The sequence below is a fragment of the Sebastes fasciatus genome, chromosome 16 (assembly GCF_043250625.1).
Source record: "Sebastes fasciatus isolate fSebFas1 chromosome 16, fSebFas1.pri, whole genome shotgun sequence".
Taxonomy (NCBI): domain Eukaryota; kingdom Metazoa; phylum Chordata; class Actinopteri; order Perciformes; family Sebastidae; genus Sebastes; species Sebastes fasciatus.
In genome coordinates this window covers 18775378-18789605 of record NC_133810.1, presented here as the reverse complement: position 1 = coordinate 18789605, position 14228 = coordinate 18775378, and the positions used below count along the sequence as shown (strand labels likewise).

Genomic DNA, 14228 nt, shown 5'->3' with positions numbered 1-14228 from the left:
AAAATAGCATTACTGATTAAGTGTCGTTTGTTCAAATCTACACACTAAACAAAAAGACAACTCAAAAAGAGCTTGTTAAATTTGATCTTATTTCAAGTCTCAAGAACAACAAACTGAACATGTGATTATACAAGTTTTACAAGTAGTAGCTAAGTGTCATTCGACAATCTGCCGTTTAATCAAAACACCCATGGTTATTCAAACAGGACATTTCATTTGTTAAGTCTTTACAAACGGTAAAGGTGAAATATTAAAGTAAATGTTTCTTGGACTTCACAAATCGATCGCTGCTGGTAAACAAAGAAAAAAGCTAAAACTATTTCAGTAAAATGAAAATTGCCAAGTTCGCAGGCAGCAACTCTCAAATAATTATACACAAGAAACAAAAAAGCAGGACATTATAATGTAATGGCATTATGTTACAAACACCCTAAAACAAAAGTACTGCAGTACTTCAAAGATGCAACTGAAACACTTGTACCAGAGAACAAATGTAAGCAACAACACTTCAACGATATACAGGCAGGTTGGGAGGGATTGTAGTGAGAGGAGGGTTTGTGCAGTCCAACCCGCAGAGAAGATCTTGATGAGATTGTTCTGCCGTTCTTCAGTTTCATGTCTGCAGAACGTGGTTCCTGTGCTGAGATCAAGAAAAAACTCATTTGAATACAGCATTTCTTGAAGATCTTGTTATGTAAATTACAGATTGTTTTGTGGTGATTTACAGTAAATAAATGACAAACACAGCTAAATAGCTGAAGTACCAAATAGGCTTACTTGTGGCCTGAAGATGGACGACTCTACACTCTTAATACACTAAATGGTAAAAACTGAAATTGCCATGCAAACATCATGAAACTTACCAGAGGTTATCACCAGCGTTGTTGGTTGGGCCCTCGGTTATACGGTGCCCGCTGACGCATCACTCTCATGGTGCGGTATTTGGACATGATGCTGTGACTTTTTCTGAACACTGGCCTCTGATTTGGGAAGGGACGCGTCACTAAGCTCTCCTTAGAGAACACAAGAAATTCAAATATTAGTCATTAAGAAAGCAAAGTCGATTTCACATTTCTCTGGTGTGGTCTCTGAATGGAGGATGCGTACCATGAGTGGTCTTCTAACATTTCCAGACAGTTCCGGGCCCGTCTTTCTTGGACCACCGGGGAACCTTGGACCACCAGGGAATCTTTGACCACCAGGGAACCTTTGACCACCAGGGAACCTTTGACCACCAGGGAACCTTTGACCACCAGGGAACCTTGGTCTCTGTAAAACACAATGATGAAGGCTGAGTACATAGAGTATGCAATTACCCTCATTTATTTTATTATTTATAGAACATACACATAAAACAATACTGTGCATATATAAATGTATATTCACATCAGTGTCCAGTAGTCACAATATAAAACTGCTGTTTTATATTTGCCAAAAAAAGTCAGCTGACACACTCTACCGGTTATTCACAGTAATGAGTTCAACTACAATACACATCCAGGGGGGTAAAAAAAAAAGCTGCTTACAACAACTGAGTGTTGATCTTTGTGCTTCCATAGGCTGAATTTAAAAAGATATTACACAATTTTAGCTGCAAACCTCTCATTTAGTCATATTTGCAAAACATTTGACTAAAACGTTTAAAACATGAAAGTTTTGCTTGTGACCATATTTTCTGCTGTTCGTGAATTGTCATATACAAAAGCACTAGCTCTGCACAATCTTAATGTGCAATCAATGTTTCACCTGCATGGGTCCTTGTCCTGGTCTCCTGAAGGGCCTCCCAGGTCTGTAGCTTTCCTGCATCATATTAAATGGCCTGCAAAAATATAAAAGGATCATCAGAAACGGGATGCATTCTTGCATGAAGCTTACAGTTCACCTACTGCAGACACTGCACTTTCTAATGAATTACAACCTTGTTTCAAACACTGATTGTATGAAATGTACCTAAACACCCTCTTATCCACATAGCCCCGCCTTCGGTCTTCAGGCGATGATCTGGAATCATTCGTCTTTGAGAGTCGGCTGTTCGGAGTGGTGTCATGATCTGAACTGCGTTCTACAAAAAAAGAGAAGAGTTAATAAATTCAATAGCTGAAGCTTTAATAATCTTAAACCTACACAACAATAAAGGAATGTTAAGAGATATAGCAAAATTATTTGTACAATGGATCCCGCCCTCTGTATTGCCTTCCTAATACATGAGAAAAGGTCCGACATACCACTCTTTAGCTTTGGGCTGCGATCTTTGGTAGGTGAGTCGTCCTTAGAGGACGAGCTCGGCCCAGGAGGCCAGTGGGACAAAACAACAAGGTCCCGTTTCTCTATGGGAGAAGATCTGGGGAAAGATCAGCAGAGGCAGTGTTAATGACATCAGCATTCTTAGACCATAATCATGTGAGACATCAGTGTATGAACATGGCCTGGATACATTAACATGTCATTCAAGTTATCACATGGGGTTTAAAGGAAACAGATTGCAAGTAAAACATAAAATCACCTCAACTCTTAGAACTAATGCAATTTAAACCAGTAATGAACAGCACTGTTTTGCAGGCAGACAAATGATCATAAAGCCACGCATCACATGGGTACTTACAAAAACCATGGAATGAATGTCCATGCTTCTTTACTCCTATTATTGTACCCTGAATCAATCTGAGCTCTCTTCCTTTACTCAGTGATCGTTAGAGCGGGTAAATCTTGGGAGACAACTTTTAGATATCGGTTAGGATCACATCACCAAATCTTCTATCATCCCTCTCTCAGAAGCACGGGAGGACAATGCCTTGTTTTCACAGTCGGTCTGCAAGTAATTCCTGGTTCCTTCAGTTGTTTTCAATCATCGTCATCCAAAGGGTTTCATGAGATTTGAGTCTTGGAGACATCTGTAGTTCTAAAGTGGATGGCTGAACGTATCCAGGCTGGTGATTATGGCAGCAACAGCTTCTTCTCAATAGCTGTGCAGTGCTTTTCAAAGATGATCCAGTGTTTGTCTGCCCACAATTAGATAATTTTATCCCTTTATATCTCCTTCTCTTCGTAACATCTGGGGCATTGGGCGTGATTTCGGAAAAGGCAGGGATTTAATAAAGATGATAATCTGATTGGAGCTAACACTGTCCTCTTCATGTAGTTACAGTTGGATACGTGCAGAGAATTGATTGAGAACATCTTTTGTCCATCATACTAGACCATGTCTTCGCAGGTTGACATATGCTGGTTTGGGTTAGACGTTTTCGGAGCCGTGGCTGCATTAGCCTTGTAGAGCGGCTACTGAATATTCTGACTTCTCTCAGGCTGATGATGCACACCTCTGATTATTACATTTAGGTCACACGTCACATTAGACATAGGAACTGACCACAGCACATGCGGACCTGTGGGTCCACACCAAATGCATTCACATTAAGAATATAATTAGGTGCTATCAAACTGGTCTTGCTTCTGTCCCCATGTCGTATCTTCTGGCCAGTCTCTTTTCATCTTGTTCTCATCTACTTTAAATCCATTCTCTCAGGTCCATCTTGTTTTCATTTGTGTCTCGTCATTTCTTTAGAGTTTGATGGGGAGTCTTCTTTTGGGTTCTCAGCCACTTCATATATTATCTTTTTCCGGGTATTGAAAATGACACATCAGGGCCTGTTTCACTGCAGGCATTGTTGATATGATTACAACAGAGGTGGCCAAATGGTTGCTTTATGGTATGCAGGTTTGCTGCAAAAGTTGACGTTACCATCCCTGGTGCATTACATCAATTCTCCAGCTTTGACATGGTTATTTCTTGATGAATGTGTCCTTGAAGTTCTCCTGGCTGCAGAGAAGCAGAGCATTGCAGTACTTTGATGTAGTTTGGCTCCTCTTCATTCTTCTGAAGGGGAATGATGATCATCCACAAGCTTTCACACATCAGGCGGAGCAGAATCGTGTATTTGTTTCTGATGATCCGATCCTTCTGGAACTGATCTACTTTGCACACTGCAAGAATAAGATCTCCACTTCTGTGTAACAAATTGGACATTGCTTGGAGTCTATGATGTATGAGTTCAAGTAGATATGCATCTGAAGATAAAAATTCCTGAATATGGTGACTGATGTACTGTATTAATCAAAATAGATCAATTGTTTGCCGAATTCTTTTTTAACTGTTGTTTTTTTAATGTTTAATATCTATTATAATCACTTTGAGACTTAATAAAACGACATTTCATTATTAGTAATTGTATGTGCTTAAACAATGAAATGTCAATCTTTGCATAGGAGTTATGTATCAATTAATCAATCAGTAAAAATGAATGCAGGTGAACTTTGTCATCCTACTCTGATGGGGGCTTTAGTTACATCCTTCAACAGAAATTTCTGTTCTTTATTTTCTGGCTTTTGCCGTCTCTGTTGTCTTCGACAATCACCGTCATCCATCTTGACATTGTAATTATATTCAAAGTAAAAAACAGGTGTCACACCTCAGACCAGCTTTGTTCTGGAAATCCCATGATCAAACATGCCACTTGACTTGTAACTTTGCCATCTTGTGTTGTAATTAGTGCCGTGAACATCATTCAACGTTGGACATCCATTCGATGCATCTCTTTTCCCATGTTCCATGACTGGCTGACATGTTGCCAATAACTTCAAAAGGGGCGGCATCGCAATTTCAGCCGTGTTAAGAGCAGTCCTCTTCATCTGCTCATTTTCCATACACTGTTTTACACCACGTCTTTGTTCTCTAACGACGATGAAGGGGTCTTCACAACATGCTGAAGAGCACTTCTTTCAAGCTTAATGAAGAATCCTTCTACAGCACAGATCAACTAATTTTCCCAAACTCTTCACCGAGGGCATTAAACATTTGTCAGGTTTTAAACGGGTTGACTTTATCGATATGGTGCGAACTTAGCACTCTCTCTTCAGCCCACTTCATAGGAAGAGATTTTGAAACATGAGGCAGCGCTCAGACAGGGAGGCATGTGATAAACCTTTGCAGCTTTTCATCAACTGAATCAGTGTTGCACATTTAGCTCATCACGATATCTCCTTTTTCCACAGCTGGCACTCCCTTCACATAGAGACATTCTTTCTTGACCTCCTAATCACCATCAAGCCCCTGCGAACAGTGCAATAAGGAAGATACCGTACCTGTGTGAGTTCAAGGACCGGCGAGACTCCACCTGTTCTTTGCCTGAATCAGAGTCTCTTGAAGACTTGCTGGAATTGCCTTCTTCTCTGGGGGGTGACTGCTGTGGTTTTCCCCTCCTTGGTTCCAGCTTCAGGGGAGGTGCATTTGACTGGAAACGTTTCTTCCTGGTAGCAAGGACAGAGCTGACATTTTCCTGTGAGGCAGAGTCGTCCAGGCGAGGCCTGGGTCTCACAGATGTTGGTATTCTGAGCCCCATGAGGGATTCTGCTCGGACTTGTCTGCTCTTAACCAGGTAACTTCTATCCCTAAGAGACAAAGGTTTACCACCGAATGGCCTGGGAATATTGAGCAGCTGAGGCTTCTCTCTCCTGGCGTGTTTTGGATTGCCGTGCTCCAGTGCAGGGTCTGAGGAGGGCATGTTGATGTCTGATATCCTCCTCTTGCGGGGTCCTGCCACTTGCCTCTCCTGAGGGTTCCTGTGGTAGGAGGACGACGGTGACGGACCTCCTTTCCATGAGGGGGATCTGAAAGGGGGCAGGTGAGGGACTTCCTGTGCCCGCTCTCTACTGTGGGATCTGCTGCCCTGCCTCTCCACCGGACCACGCTGCCGCCTGGAGTCTTGCTCAGATGACCACCTGCACATCCATCAAACAATAGAGAAATCATTACAGTGATAGATCCATTGCCACGTTAAGTGGGAGGCGGAACTTTTTAACTTTTATCTTAATGCAGCCCCTTCATAATGCCATGACAGAATGAAACAGGTAGGAGAAGTAAACTTTCAAAGAGCAATTACAGATGCAACCCTCCTCTCAATGGCAGGTGAAACCACATTTACATCAGACCCCCATTAATCCCCTCTAATAATTATGAGTTGGGGCAGAGTAGAGGTAATCATTATGAACCCAGTGACTTGGGGGGACTGGGCCAGTTTCAGGCCTCCTCTTTAATAATTTTACCCAGCTGGGGTTGTTGCTTCTCTCTTGTACCTCTCTGGACATGAGCCTCTCCCATGCATCTCTCTGGGGCTCCTCTGTGATCCAGAGGGCCCATGTTCTCCATTGTGTGGGTGAGAGAATGCTCCAGCCTCGTTCCAGCGCTTCATGCCATGACCTGAGTGCTCATAGGGCCTTTCTCTGGGATTGTAATTCCCACGAGGGTCTCGACCGCGCTGCTCCTGATGCTGAAAACCTGGCTGCCTTTTTTGGCCCCTGAAAGAGCCCTGGAAGGGCGGTGCAGAGCCTGGCCTCCTGTCAGCCGGATGGTTGCGAAAATGTCTTGGGGAGGGTGACCTGTGACCTGAGGGGTGGCCATGGAAAGGTGGGCCCCTTTGACTCTGGGATCCTTGTGCAGGACTGCGAGAGGATGACTGATGCTGGACATGGGGGGAGCGGTTTGGCCTAGAGGGAGAAGGCCTCCTCTGGTTATGGTGTGGTTCCATTTTGGGAGGGTACGATTGAAAGGAATCCTGATTCTGGGACCTCCAGTGATTGAAACGTGGCTCCCTTTGCTCTCCCATCAGGGGGACTCTTTTGACAACTGGGGGTCGTCCTCTACCTCTGGAATCTCTCCAGTGAAAAGGGGGTTTTGCTGGGTAGCCCTGGACATCTCTTCGACTTTTGGAGTTGGGGTTGTAATTCCCTTCGCTGGGTCCAACGCCATGACCATGACCATCTCCGTAAGGTCTGATAGGACACAAGAAAAACAGAAACTTGTGGATTACAACACATAATGACCCTTCAAAAATACTGTCATTTTGCAAAAACACTTGACAGCATCTAGCTTAAATCACTAATAGTATCGATGACAAAAGATTAGGGATGTCCATAATTAACCGTTTAACCGATATTAAGCATTTTAACCAATTAACGCTATCGGTTAAAACGGTTAAAAGAGATGTTAATAATTTACTCAAAAGCTGAGCGGCTCAGAGGAGCGGCTCGTCACTTTAAGGAGAAAAGCCGTTCCACCTTGACAGCCAGCCTTCAGAGGCGGAGCCGGAGTTGCAGGATACAGGAAGTCAGCTCCGGTTTCCGGCTAAACTGTACACACACTGCTACACCTACGTTCACAGCTATAATGCCACCAACAACCTCACACTCACCGCCAACACACGGTCTGTTGGAAACTCGCTAAAGTTACGCAGACAACGTGTGCAGCGGCAAGCCTCAGGCAATGCTAGAGCCGCTAACATAGCACAAATACACACTGTTTGTCGGCCACTTGCTAACGTTATGCCGGGCAGACAAACAGCTGACAACCTGCTAAACTAAACTAAATGTGCGGTGGAGACTTTTACTAGGAAATTGGCTGCATGGCCGCAACACTACACGCAGCATCGTAGCTGCTAAATTAACGCTCCCGGACAGGTGAACTGGGGACTCCCGTCAACGAATATCTGTTGTGCTCCGGCAGCTGGTACGAGGCACAAATCTTGTCAGTTAATGGTTAATGATCGGTTAACAAGGGTCGGTTATTGGTTAAGATTTTTTTTCAAAATCAGCATCCCTACAAAAGATTTAACAATCATGAACATAACACTAATAACATGACATAATCAAAAGACATTTACCTGGGCTTCAAACGTGGTGGTCCAAAATGTGGTCGAACCATCTTTCGAAGTGAGTGAAAAATCTATAGACAAAAAGAGAAACCACATGAGTTTTGACAGCCTTAAACAGATATAATGCTAGTAGGGATGCACGATCTGACTTTTTCAGTCCTGATAGCAATACCTCGGCTTTGGGTATCGGCCGATACCGAGTACCGATCCAATACCAGTCTTTAATTAATAATCTGTATGCCTCACTGTGTGGAAGTAACTGCGATCATTCTTCATGTGTAAGGCAACATCAGGCTTGACTTACAACATTGCTTTTCTAACTTTGTTAAACAAATTATGACTAATAAATGCATAGATATACATTATTTAATTGTTCTTTATTATCAAAATAATAAATTGTACACCAGCAACTTGGTAAAAATTAACAGGAATTACAATTCAAGTATATAATTTACATAGTATATAAATATAAAATTTAATTTAATAGATCGGCTCCATTGTCACCGATATCCAATCCAGCTATTTGAGTCAGTATCAGCCCGATATCTGATCCAGTAATGATATCGGTACATGCCTAAATGCTAGATTCCTAAAAACCACAATCTTTGACCCGCCCTGACTCCACAGTCGGAAGCTGAGTCAGTTGTCCAAAGTTTTTTCTCCCCTTTTGTTTCTAGTTTTCTTAATTTCACTCATATTTTAGACAAGCTGGGTGGTCAGTTAGTAAAAGTTGCTTAAACATGAATAATATTAAACAGCAAAAATCTCAAAACCTATGGTGTACTTTGGAAATGATAACCATTAAGTACATGTGACTTAAAATAGATGGTATGAAACATGCAAAAATGCCATCGTTTAAATTAATGGTGCAACAGATTTCATTTCATTAAATATATGATAAACATATATTAAACAATGAAGTTTGTAGATTTTAAATTAATAACAGTATTCATGCTACATTAAAAGTTGTGAGTAAATCGAATGAGGCAATTCAAACAATTACAAAGCAATGGTTCAAAGTGCATATTAGTTTAACGAAAAAGTTGCCAAAGCCAACCCACAGCAATATGTAAACTATTAATCAGAGATAAAAGTCTAGCTTCTTAACCTAATCAGTAGTATCACAGATAAAGGTGATCGATTATACTGTATTCCAACGGTCTTCTTTAAAAGAGACACCCTTTCACTCCAATGGTATACAACATTTAAAAAAAATCATATCTTAATTCATATCAATTAGATTGTTATGAAGCAAATGTTTAAATTATGTGTAGATTTTCATGAATAGTTTGAGGAAGTCTTTAAAGATAGGGTCGACGATGTTGGAAAGCTAGCATAATTTGAAAGTAGCATCACCTCAGGAGCTTCGTCTAAACCCACACCCTCCCCTCAGAGCTCCTTCCAAGGCAACGCCTCCCACACACATGCAAGAGCACCGCCACATCGTAACTACTTCACATACACAGAGCGGAGAGAGGACCTCAACTCAACAACGCTAGCTCATGACAAGTAACCGCGGCAGTGCTACTTTTGGCTGAGTTTTCTCTTCCATTCTCCAGTAAACTTGCGGCGGCGACTCGCTTTGAGGTCAGGCTGGTGCATGCCAAGGGTAGAGTACGAGCAGGGGGGTATCTGATTGGTTCTTTCCAAGCGGACCGCGAGTCAGTGATTGGTAGACGTTTTTACACGATTACAGCAGCTACAGATGACTGCCCTTTTCCGTTCCTTTTTCATAGCTCATAAGTAATGGATCGCTGTTGGGTTGTCAAGACCATTTCAACCAATATAACAAATAGTGTATACTGGATAACATTGTCAACCCTGCCTTTAAGATAAGATAAGATATTCCTTTATTAGTCCCACAGTGGGGAAATGTGCAATGTGCAGCAGCAAAGGGAATAGTGCAGAAACAAGAAGAATCAGTAAAAACAAAAGTGAAGCAAAATATGAACATCCATCCATCCATCCTGCAACCGCTTATCCCGTTAGGGGTCGCGGGGGGGCTGGAGCCGATCCCAGCCGACATTGGGCGAAGGCAGGGTACACCCTGGACAGGTCGCCAGTCCATCGCAGGGCTGACACATAGAGACAGACAACCATTCACGCTCACACTCACGGGCAATTTAGAGTCCACAATTAACCTAACCTGCATGTCTTTGGACTGTGGGAGGAAACCGGAGTACCCGGAGAAAACCCACGCTAACACGGGGAGAACATGCAAACTCCACACAGAAGGGTCCCAAGCCGGATTCGAACCTACAACCCTCTAGCTGTGAGGCGCCAGTGCTAACCACTGCACCACCGTGCAAATATGAACAATTTAAATTTAAAATTCAAATTAAGGACCAACTGTTACTGTTATAGCAACAAGCGTCCAAACAGGGAGTGTTTCTGTCCTCAGTATAATGTAATTCTTGCATAAAAACTGAAACATTACTACAAAACACAGATACTACTTATTACAACAGAACATCTCCTAAATAAGTTCATGAGAGTTGGCCTGAAATTCACCATAGAGAGAAGTAAATAAAATACACAAAAACACTTTTCTACGTGCTAATGTAAGTTTGTTTCCTGGCGTATGTGGCGACAAAATGTCCTAAAGGTAATAAAATGTAATGGAGATTGACCTCACGTAACAGTTTAACGGAGTCTAGACTCGTGTCACCAGACGCAATATCATAGTGTAAACTAGTTCAGTTTTTTTCTAATATCTCGTGTTTCAAACAAGATGACTAAATCAAAATGTTAACTAAATAAGCCTGTTGATTAAATTGAGTTTGGTGTTTAGGTTGAATGTGTTCCTATGGTGGCCGGGGGCTCAGTTTCAGTCCTGATCCTTAAATCCTGCTGAGGGATCTGAGCAGGTCGCGCCTCCATGTTTGGTATTAGCTGAGAAAATAACACGAGCCAGTGTTGTTTCTGTGGGTGAAAACAAACCCTACAATGCAGAGGTGAGCAGAGCAGTGACTTCAGTAAAGTAACGTTACCTCAAAGTTTCGGACTGGTTTAGGTTTAGTGCAGGTCGAGCTAACAACCTTATCTAAGATAAGTTAGCTAGCTAAGGCCAGTCAGCTAGCCAGGGTGTTTCCTAGTTTTAGTAGCCGCTGGCCGCAGCTCTAAGAAAACTAACCCTGTGACTCATTTAAACATCTTAGCCTCAGTCAGACAAAATAAATCACTTTAACTACCATTATGTGTTATTCGGTAATTTACCAAACTACTTACCAAAGACAAACCGTCGAGTAAATGAAAGCTTTCTGCACCGTCTCTGATGAAAGAAGCTCCGTGCGGCTGCGACGCAGTTCAGCTGCTCTTCTTCCTCGCAGCACCGCCCTTCATCAACACAGTCAGCCAAGCTGAAGCGCATCCTACCGCCTGGGAGTGTGTACAACATGTCTACAGAGACAGCAGGAAGGCCGGTCTATTGTCTTTTCTCTCCCCAACAAATGCTTGATTTTGAGAATAAAGTCACAACTTTAAGAGAAAAACAGTCGTAATCTTACAAGAATAAAGTCGTAATTTTACGAGAAAAAATTTAGTAATATTACAAGAATAAAGTTGTAATTTTACAAGAAAACAAGTCGTAATATTACGAGAATAAAGTCATAATTAGTTTTACGTGTTAATTTAGAGGGGAGCATCTTGTGAAGTTATACTTTAGTAAAGGTTTCACAACTAAGAAATACTTAATCTTTTGGTACATAAGCACCACATTATCATCAGTATCAGGACCTTGAAAAGATTGTGCAAGAAACTGCATTTATTCCGAAGAAATAATAAACCGAGACAAACAGTCTCCTGCTGTGTCCTCTCGCCTGTTTTGTTGGTTGCTGGTAATATGTTTTCCTAATTTATTCTCGTAATATTACGACTTTTTTTCTCATACAATTACTACTACTTGTGATTTGACGCTATACAAAAATAAATTGATTTGATTTGATTTGATTACTAAATTCTCATAATATTACGACTTTTTGTCTCGTAAAATTACGACTTTATTCTCGTAAAGTTATGACTTTATTCTCATAATAAAATCTCAGATTTCTTTTCCCTCAATGTGGCCCTAATACTCCGTTGTACATTAGGGCTGTCAATTAAAATATGTAATCAAGATTAATCGCATGTCTTTATCTGTTCAAAATGTACCTTAAAGGGAGATTTGTCAAGTATTTTATACTCTTATCAACATGGGAGTGGGCAAATATGCTTGCTTTTTGCAATTATTCGCAATTAACTGTGGAAAATCATGGGATTAACCACGATTAAATATAAAGTGGGCATGTCTGTAAAGGGGAGACTTGTGGATACCCAAAGAACCCGTTTTCATTCACATATCTTGAGGTCAGAGGTCAAGAGACCCCTTTGAAAATGGCCATGCCAGTTTTTCCTTCTCAAAAGTTTGAAGCGTTATTTAACCTCCTTCACGACAAGCTAGAATGACGTGGTTGATACCAATGGATTCCTTAGGTCTTCTAGTTTCATATGACACGAGTATCTCTAAAACTGAGCCCGCTACAACCTTAAAATCACAAGCTGCGTTAAAGTGGCAGTAGGCAGTATATTTTTGGCATCATTGGGCAAAAATTCCATAATAACCTTTCAGCATATTGTAATTCAAGTGTTCTGAGAGATAACTAGACTTCTGCACCTCATCATGGCTCTGTTTTCAGGCTTTAATAAATCTAGCCCGTGACGGGAGACTTTGACCAATCACAGGTCATTTCATTGAGAGAGCGTTCCTATTGGCTGTACTCCGGTCATGTGACCGGAACTTGGCGTTCCTTCAACAGAATTTACCATGGCGGCCACGTCAAAAACGTTCTCATTTTACAGCTAAACCGTGCACTACAAGATGATTCTGAAAACATTTGAGGTGAGAAATAGGCATTAATGTAACATAATATTGATTCATATTTGATCAGCGCTGCCCAGTTTGACCGTTTGGTAGGAGTTTACGAGTGATTGACAGCCGGCTCTCATAGGCCCTGTTCACACCTGGTATTAACATGCGTCCTCAGTGATCCGATAACAAGTGGACAGCTTCAAGTACGTCTGCTCACACCTGGCTTTAAAATGCATCTCCACATGCATTTTCAGTGGCGACTTGTGATCCGATCTCCCTTCCCCGCCCCATAAGCAAATAAACAAGTAGTAAACACATGACTAATAGCAGCCGTTGTGACATAATATTACATGAATGTCAGTAGAAATATCCTACATATTCGTTAATTCTGGTACATTGTATTAACATCAAAATAAAAGGTTATTGTACAGGCGGCCCCCGGGGACCTCCGTGCCACCGGCACTGCTGCTTCTGCCGGACAACAGCGGGGTACAGCGCTCCAGAGAGCCGGGAGGACAGAGAACAGGCGGGCGGGCGGGTGTCAGCTCCGTGCAAAGCAGTAGAACAAAAACACCTCAATGCGTCCTCAATGCGTCTTGAGTGTGTTCACACCTGTACTTAAAGCTGTCCACTTGTGATCGGATCACTGAGGACGCATGTTAATACCAGGTGTGAACAGGGCCATAGACAGCAGGTGGGCCGCAGACCTCAGACCAGCTCTTACAGCTTGTTTTTCTCCGGTCTGTGAAATCTTGCAGATGCCGTTAGGAGCACCAGAGGACACAAAGGCACATGATTTTTTTCAGGTTACCTGTTTCATGTACTACTGTCACGATATAGCAAACGTTTTATAAAAATAACTTTTTTTAATCATATTTGATCCAATCTCGCCTACTTCAGCTTTCATGCATTAAAAAAATTAGTGACGTTAAAACAAATTTGCGTTAACGTGTTATTATCGCGTTAATTTTGACAGCCCTCCCTTACCAAAAAGAAATTTATTCAAGTGTGCTATTACTATACTTCTTTTAAACTTAACAAAAATATACAAAAGTATATTTGGCTTATACTGACAAGTATACAGAAGAGTCTAAAAGTATACTTGGCTTATAGGCCTACTTGTACTTAATCTTTTGATCGAGATATACTTAAGAAAAGTATAATTAAGTATTCTTGCCTTATAGGCCTACAGAGATGTATACTTGGCTTGTAGCTGTGCTGACTTTTAGATAGAGTAGGCTATTAAAATGTGTGGATATTCATTTATAAACACTACTCAGTTCCTGTTTAATCTGTCGTAGGTGTTGATTTAACTTCAAGATCATTTTTGAGGATGTATTTTATGATATTTTATCTATCTATCCCATTTATATCAGCGAGGGTAGACTGAAGTTTAGAAACACCTCTCATTGTAACCCAGTAGGAGTCAACAGCACTAAAAACTACAGCCTCCAAAATGACAATAAAGTTCAAGTTTTGCTACCTGTGTGTATGTTTTATGGCATTTAGGTTAGCAACCAACTATCTGTCTGTTTGTGTGATTTCTTTCTTTGTATGTCATTCTCTCTCTCTGAAGTCTTACATCTCTTTCTCACTTCATGTTTGTGTTCCAGATATAATCAACTTCTCCCTATGTTAACTGCTTAATAACACTAACACACATTTACACACAAACAAAA

The 14228-nt window shown here is 41.4% G+C and overlaps 1 protein-coding gene across 2 annotated transcripts; it reads right to left on the bottom strand.

Moving 5' to 3' along the window:
- Nucleotides 1-68: 68 nt before the first annotated feature.
- On the bottom strand, nucleotides 69-11089 carry LOC141753008 (uncharacterized). 2 transcript variants are annotated; one of them, XM_074611309.1, is made up of 10 exons: nucleotides 10932-11089; nucleotides 7713-7774; nucleotides 6100-6825; nucleotides 5140-5775; nucleotides 2226-2341; nucleotides 1951-2062; nucleotides 1747-1819; nucleotides 1108-1269; nucleotides 864-1013; nucleotides 69-640 (listed from the first exon to the last, which is right to left on the bottom strand). In XM_074611309.1, the coding sequence occupies exons 2-9, from the start codon at nucleotides 7751-7753 to the stop codon at nucleotides 873-875; spliced, it is 2007 nt and encodes a 668-aa protein (XP_074467410.1). In that variant the 5' UTR covers nucleotides 7754-7774; nucleotides 10932-11089; the 3' UTR covers nucleotides 69-640; nucleotides 864-872. The 2 variants fall into 2 exon arrangements, with proteins under 2 accessions (XP_074467410.1, XP_074467412.1); XM_074611311.1 differs by having other exon boundaries at nucleotides 6130-6825.
- Between the last annotated feature and the right edge of the window lie 3139 nt (nucleotides 11090-14228).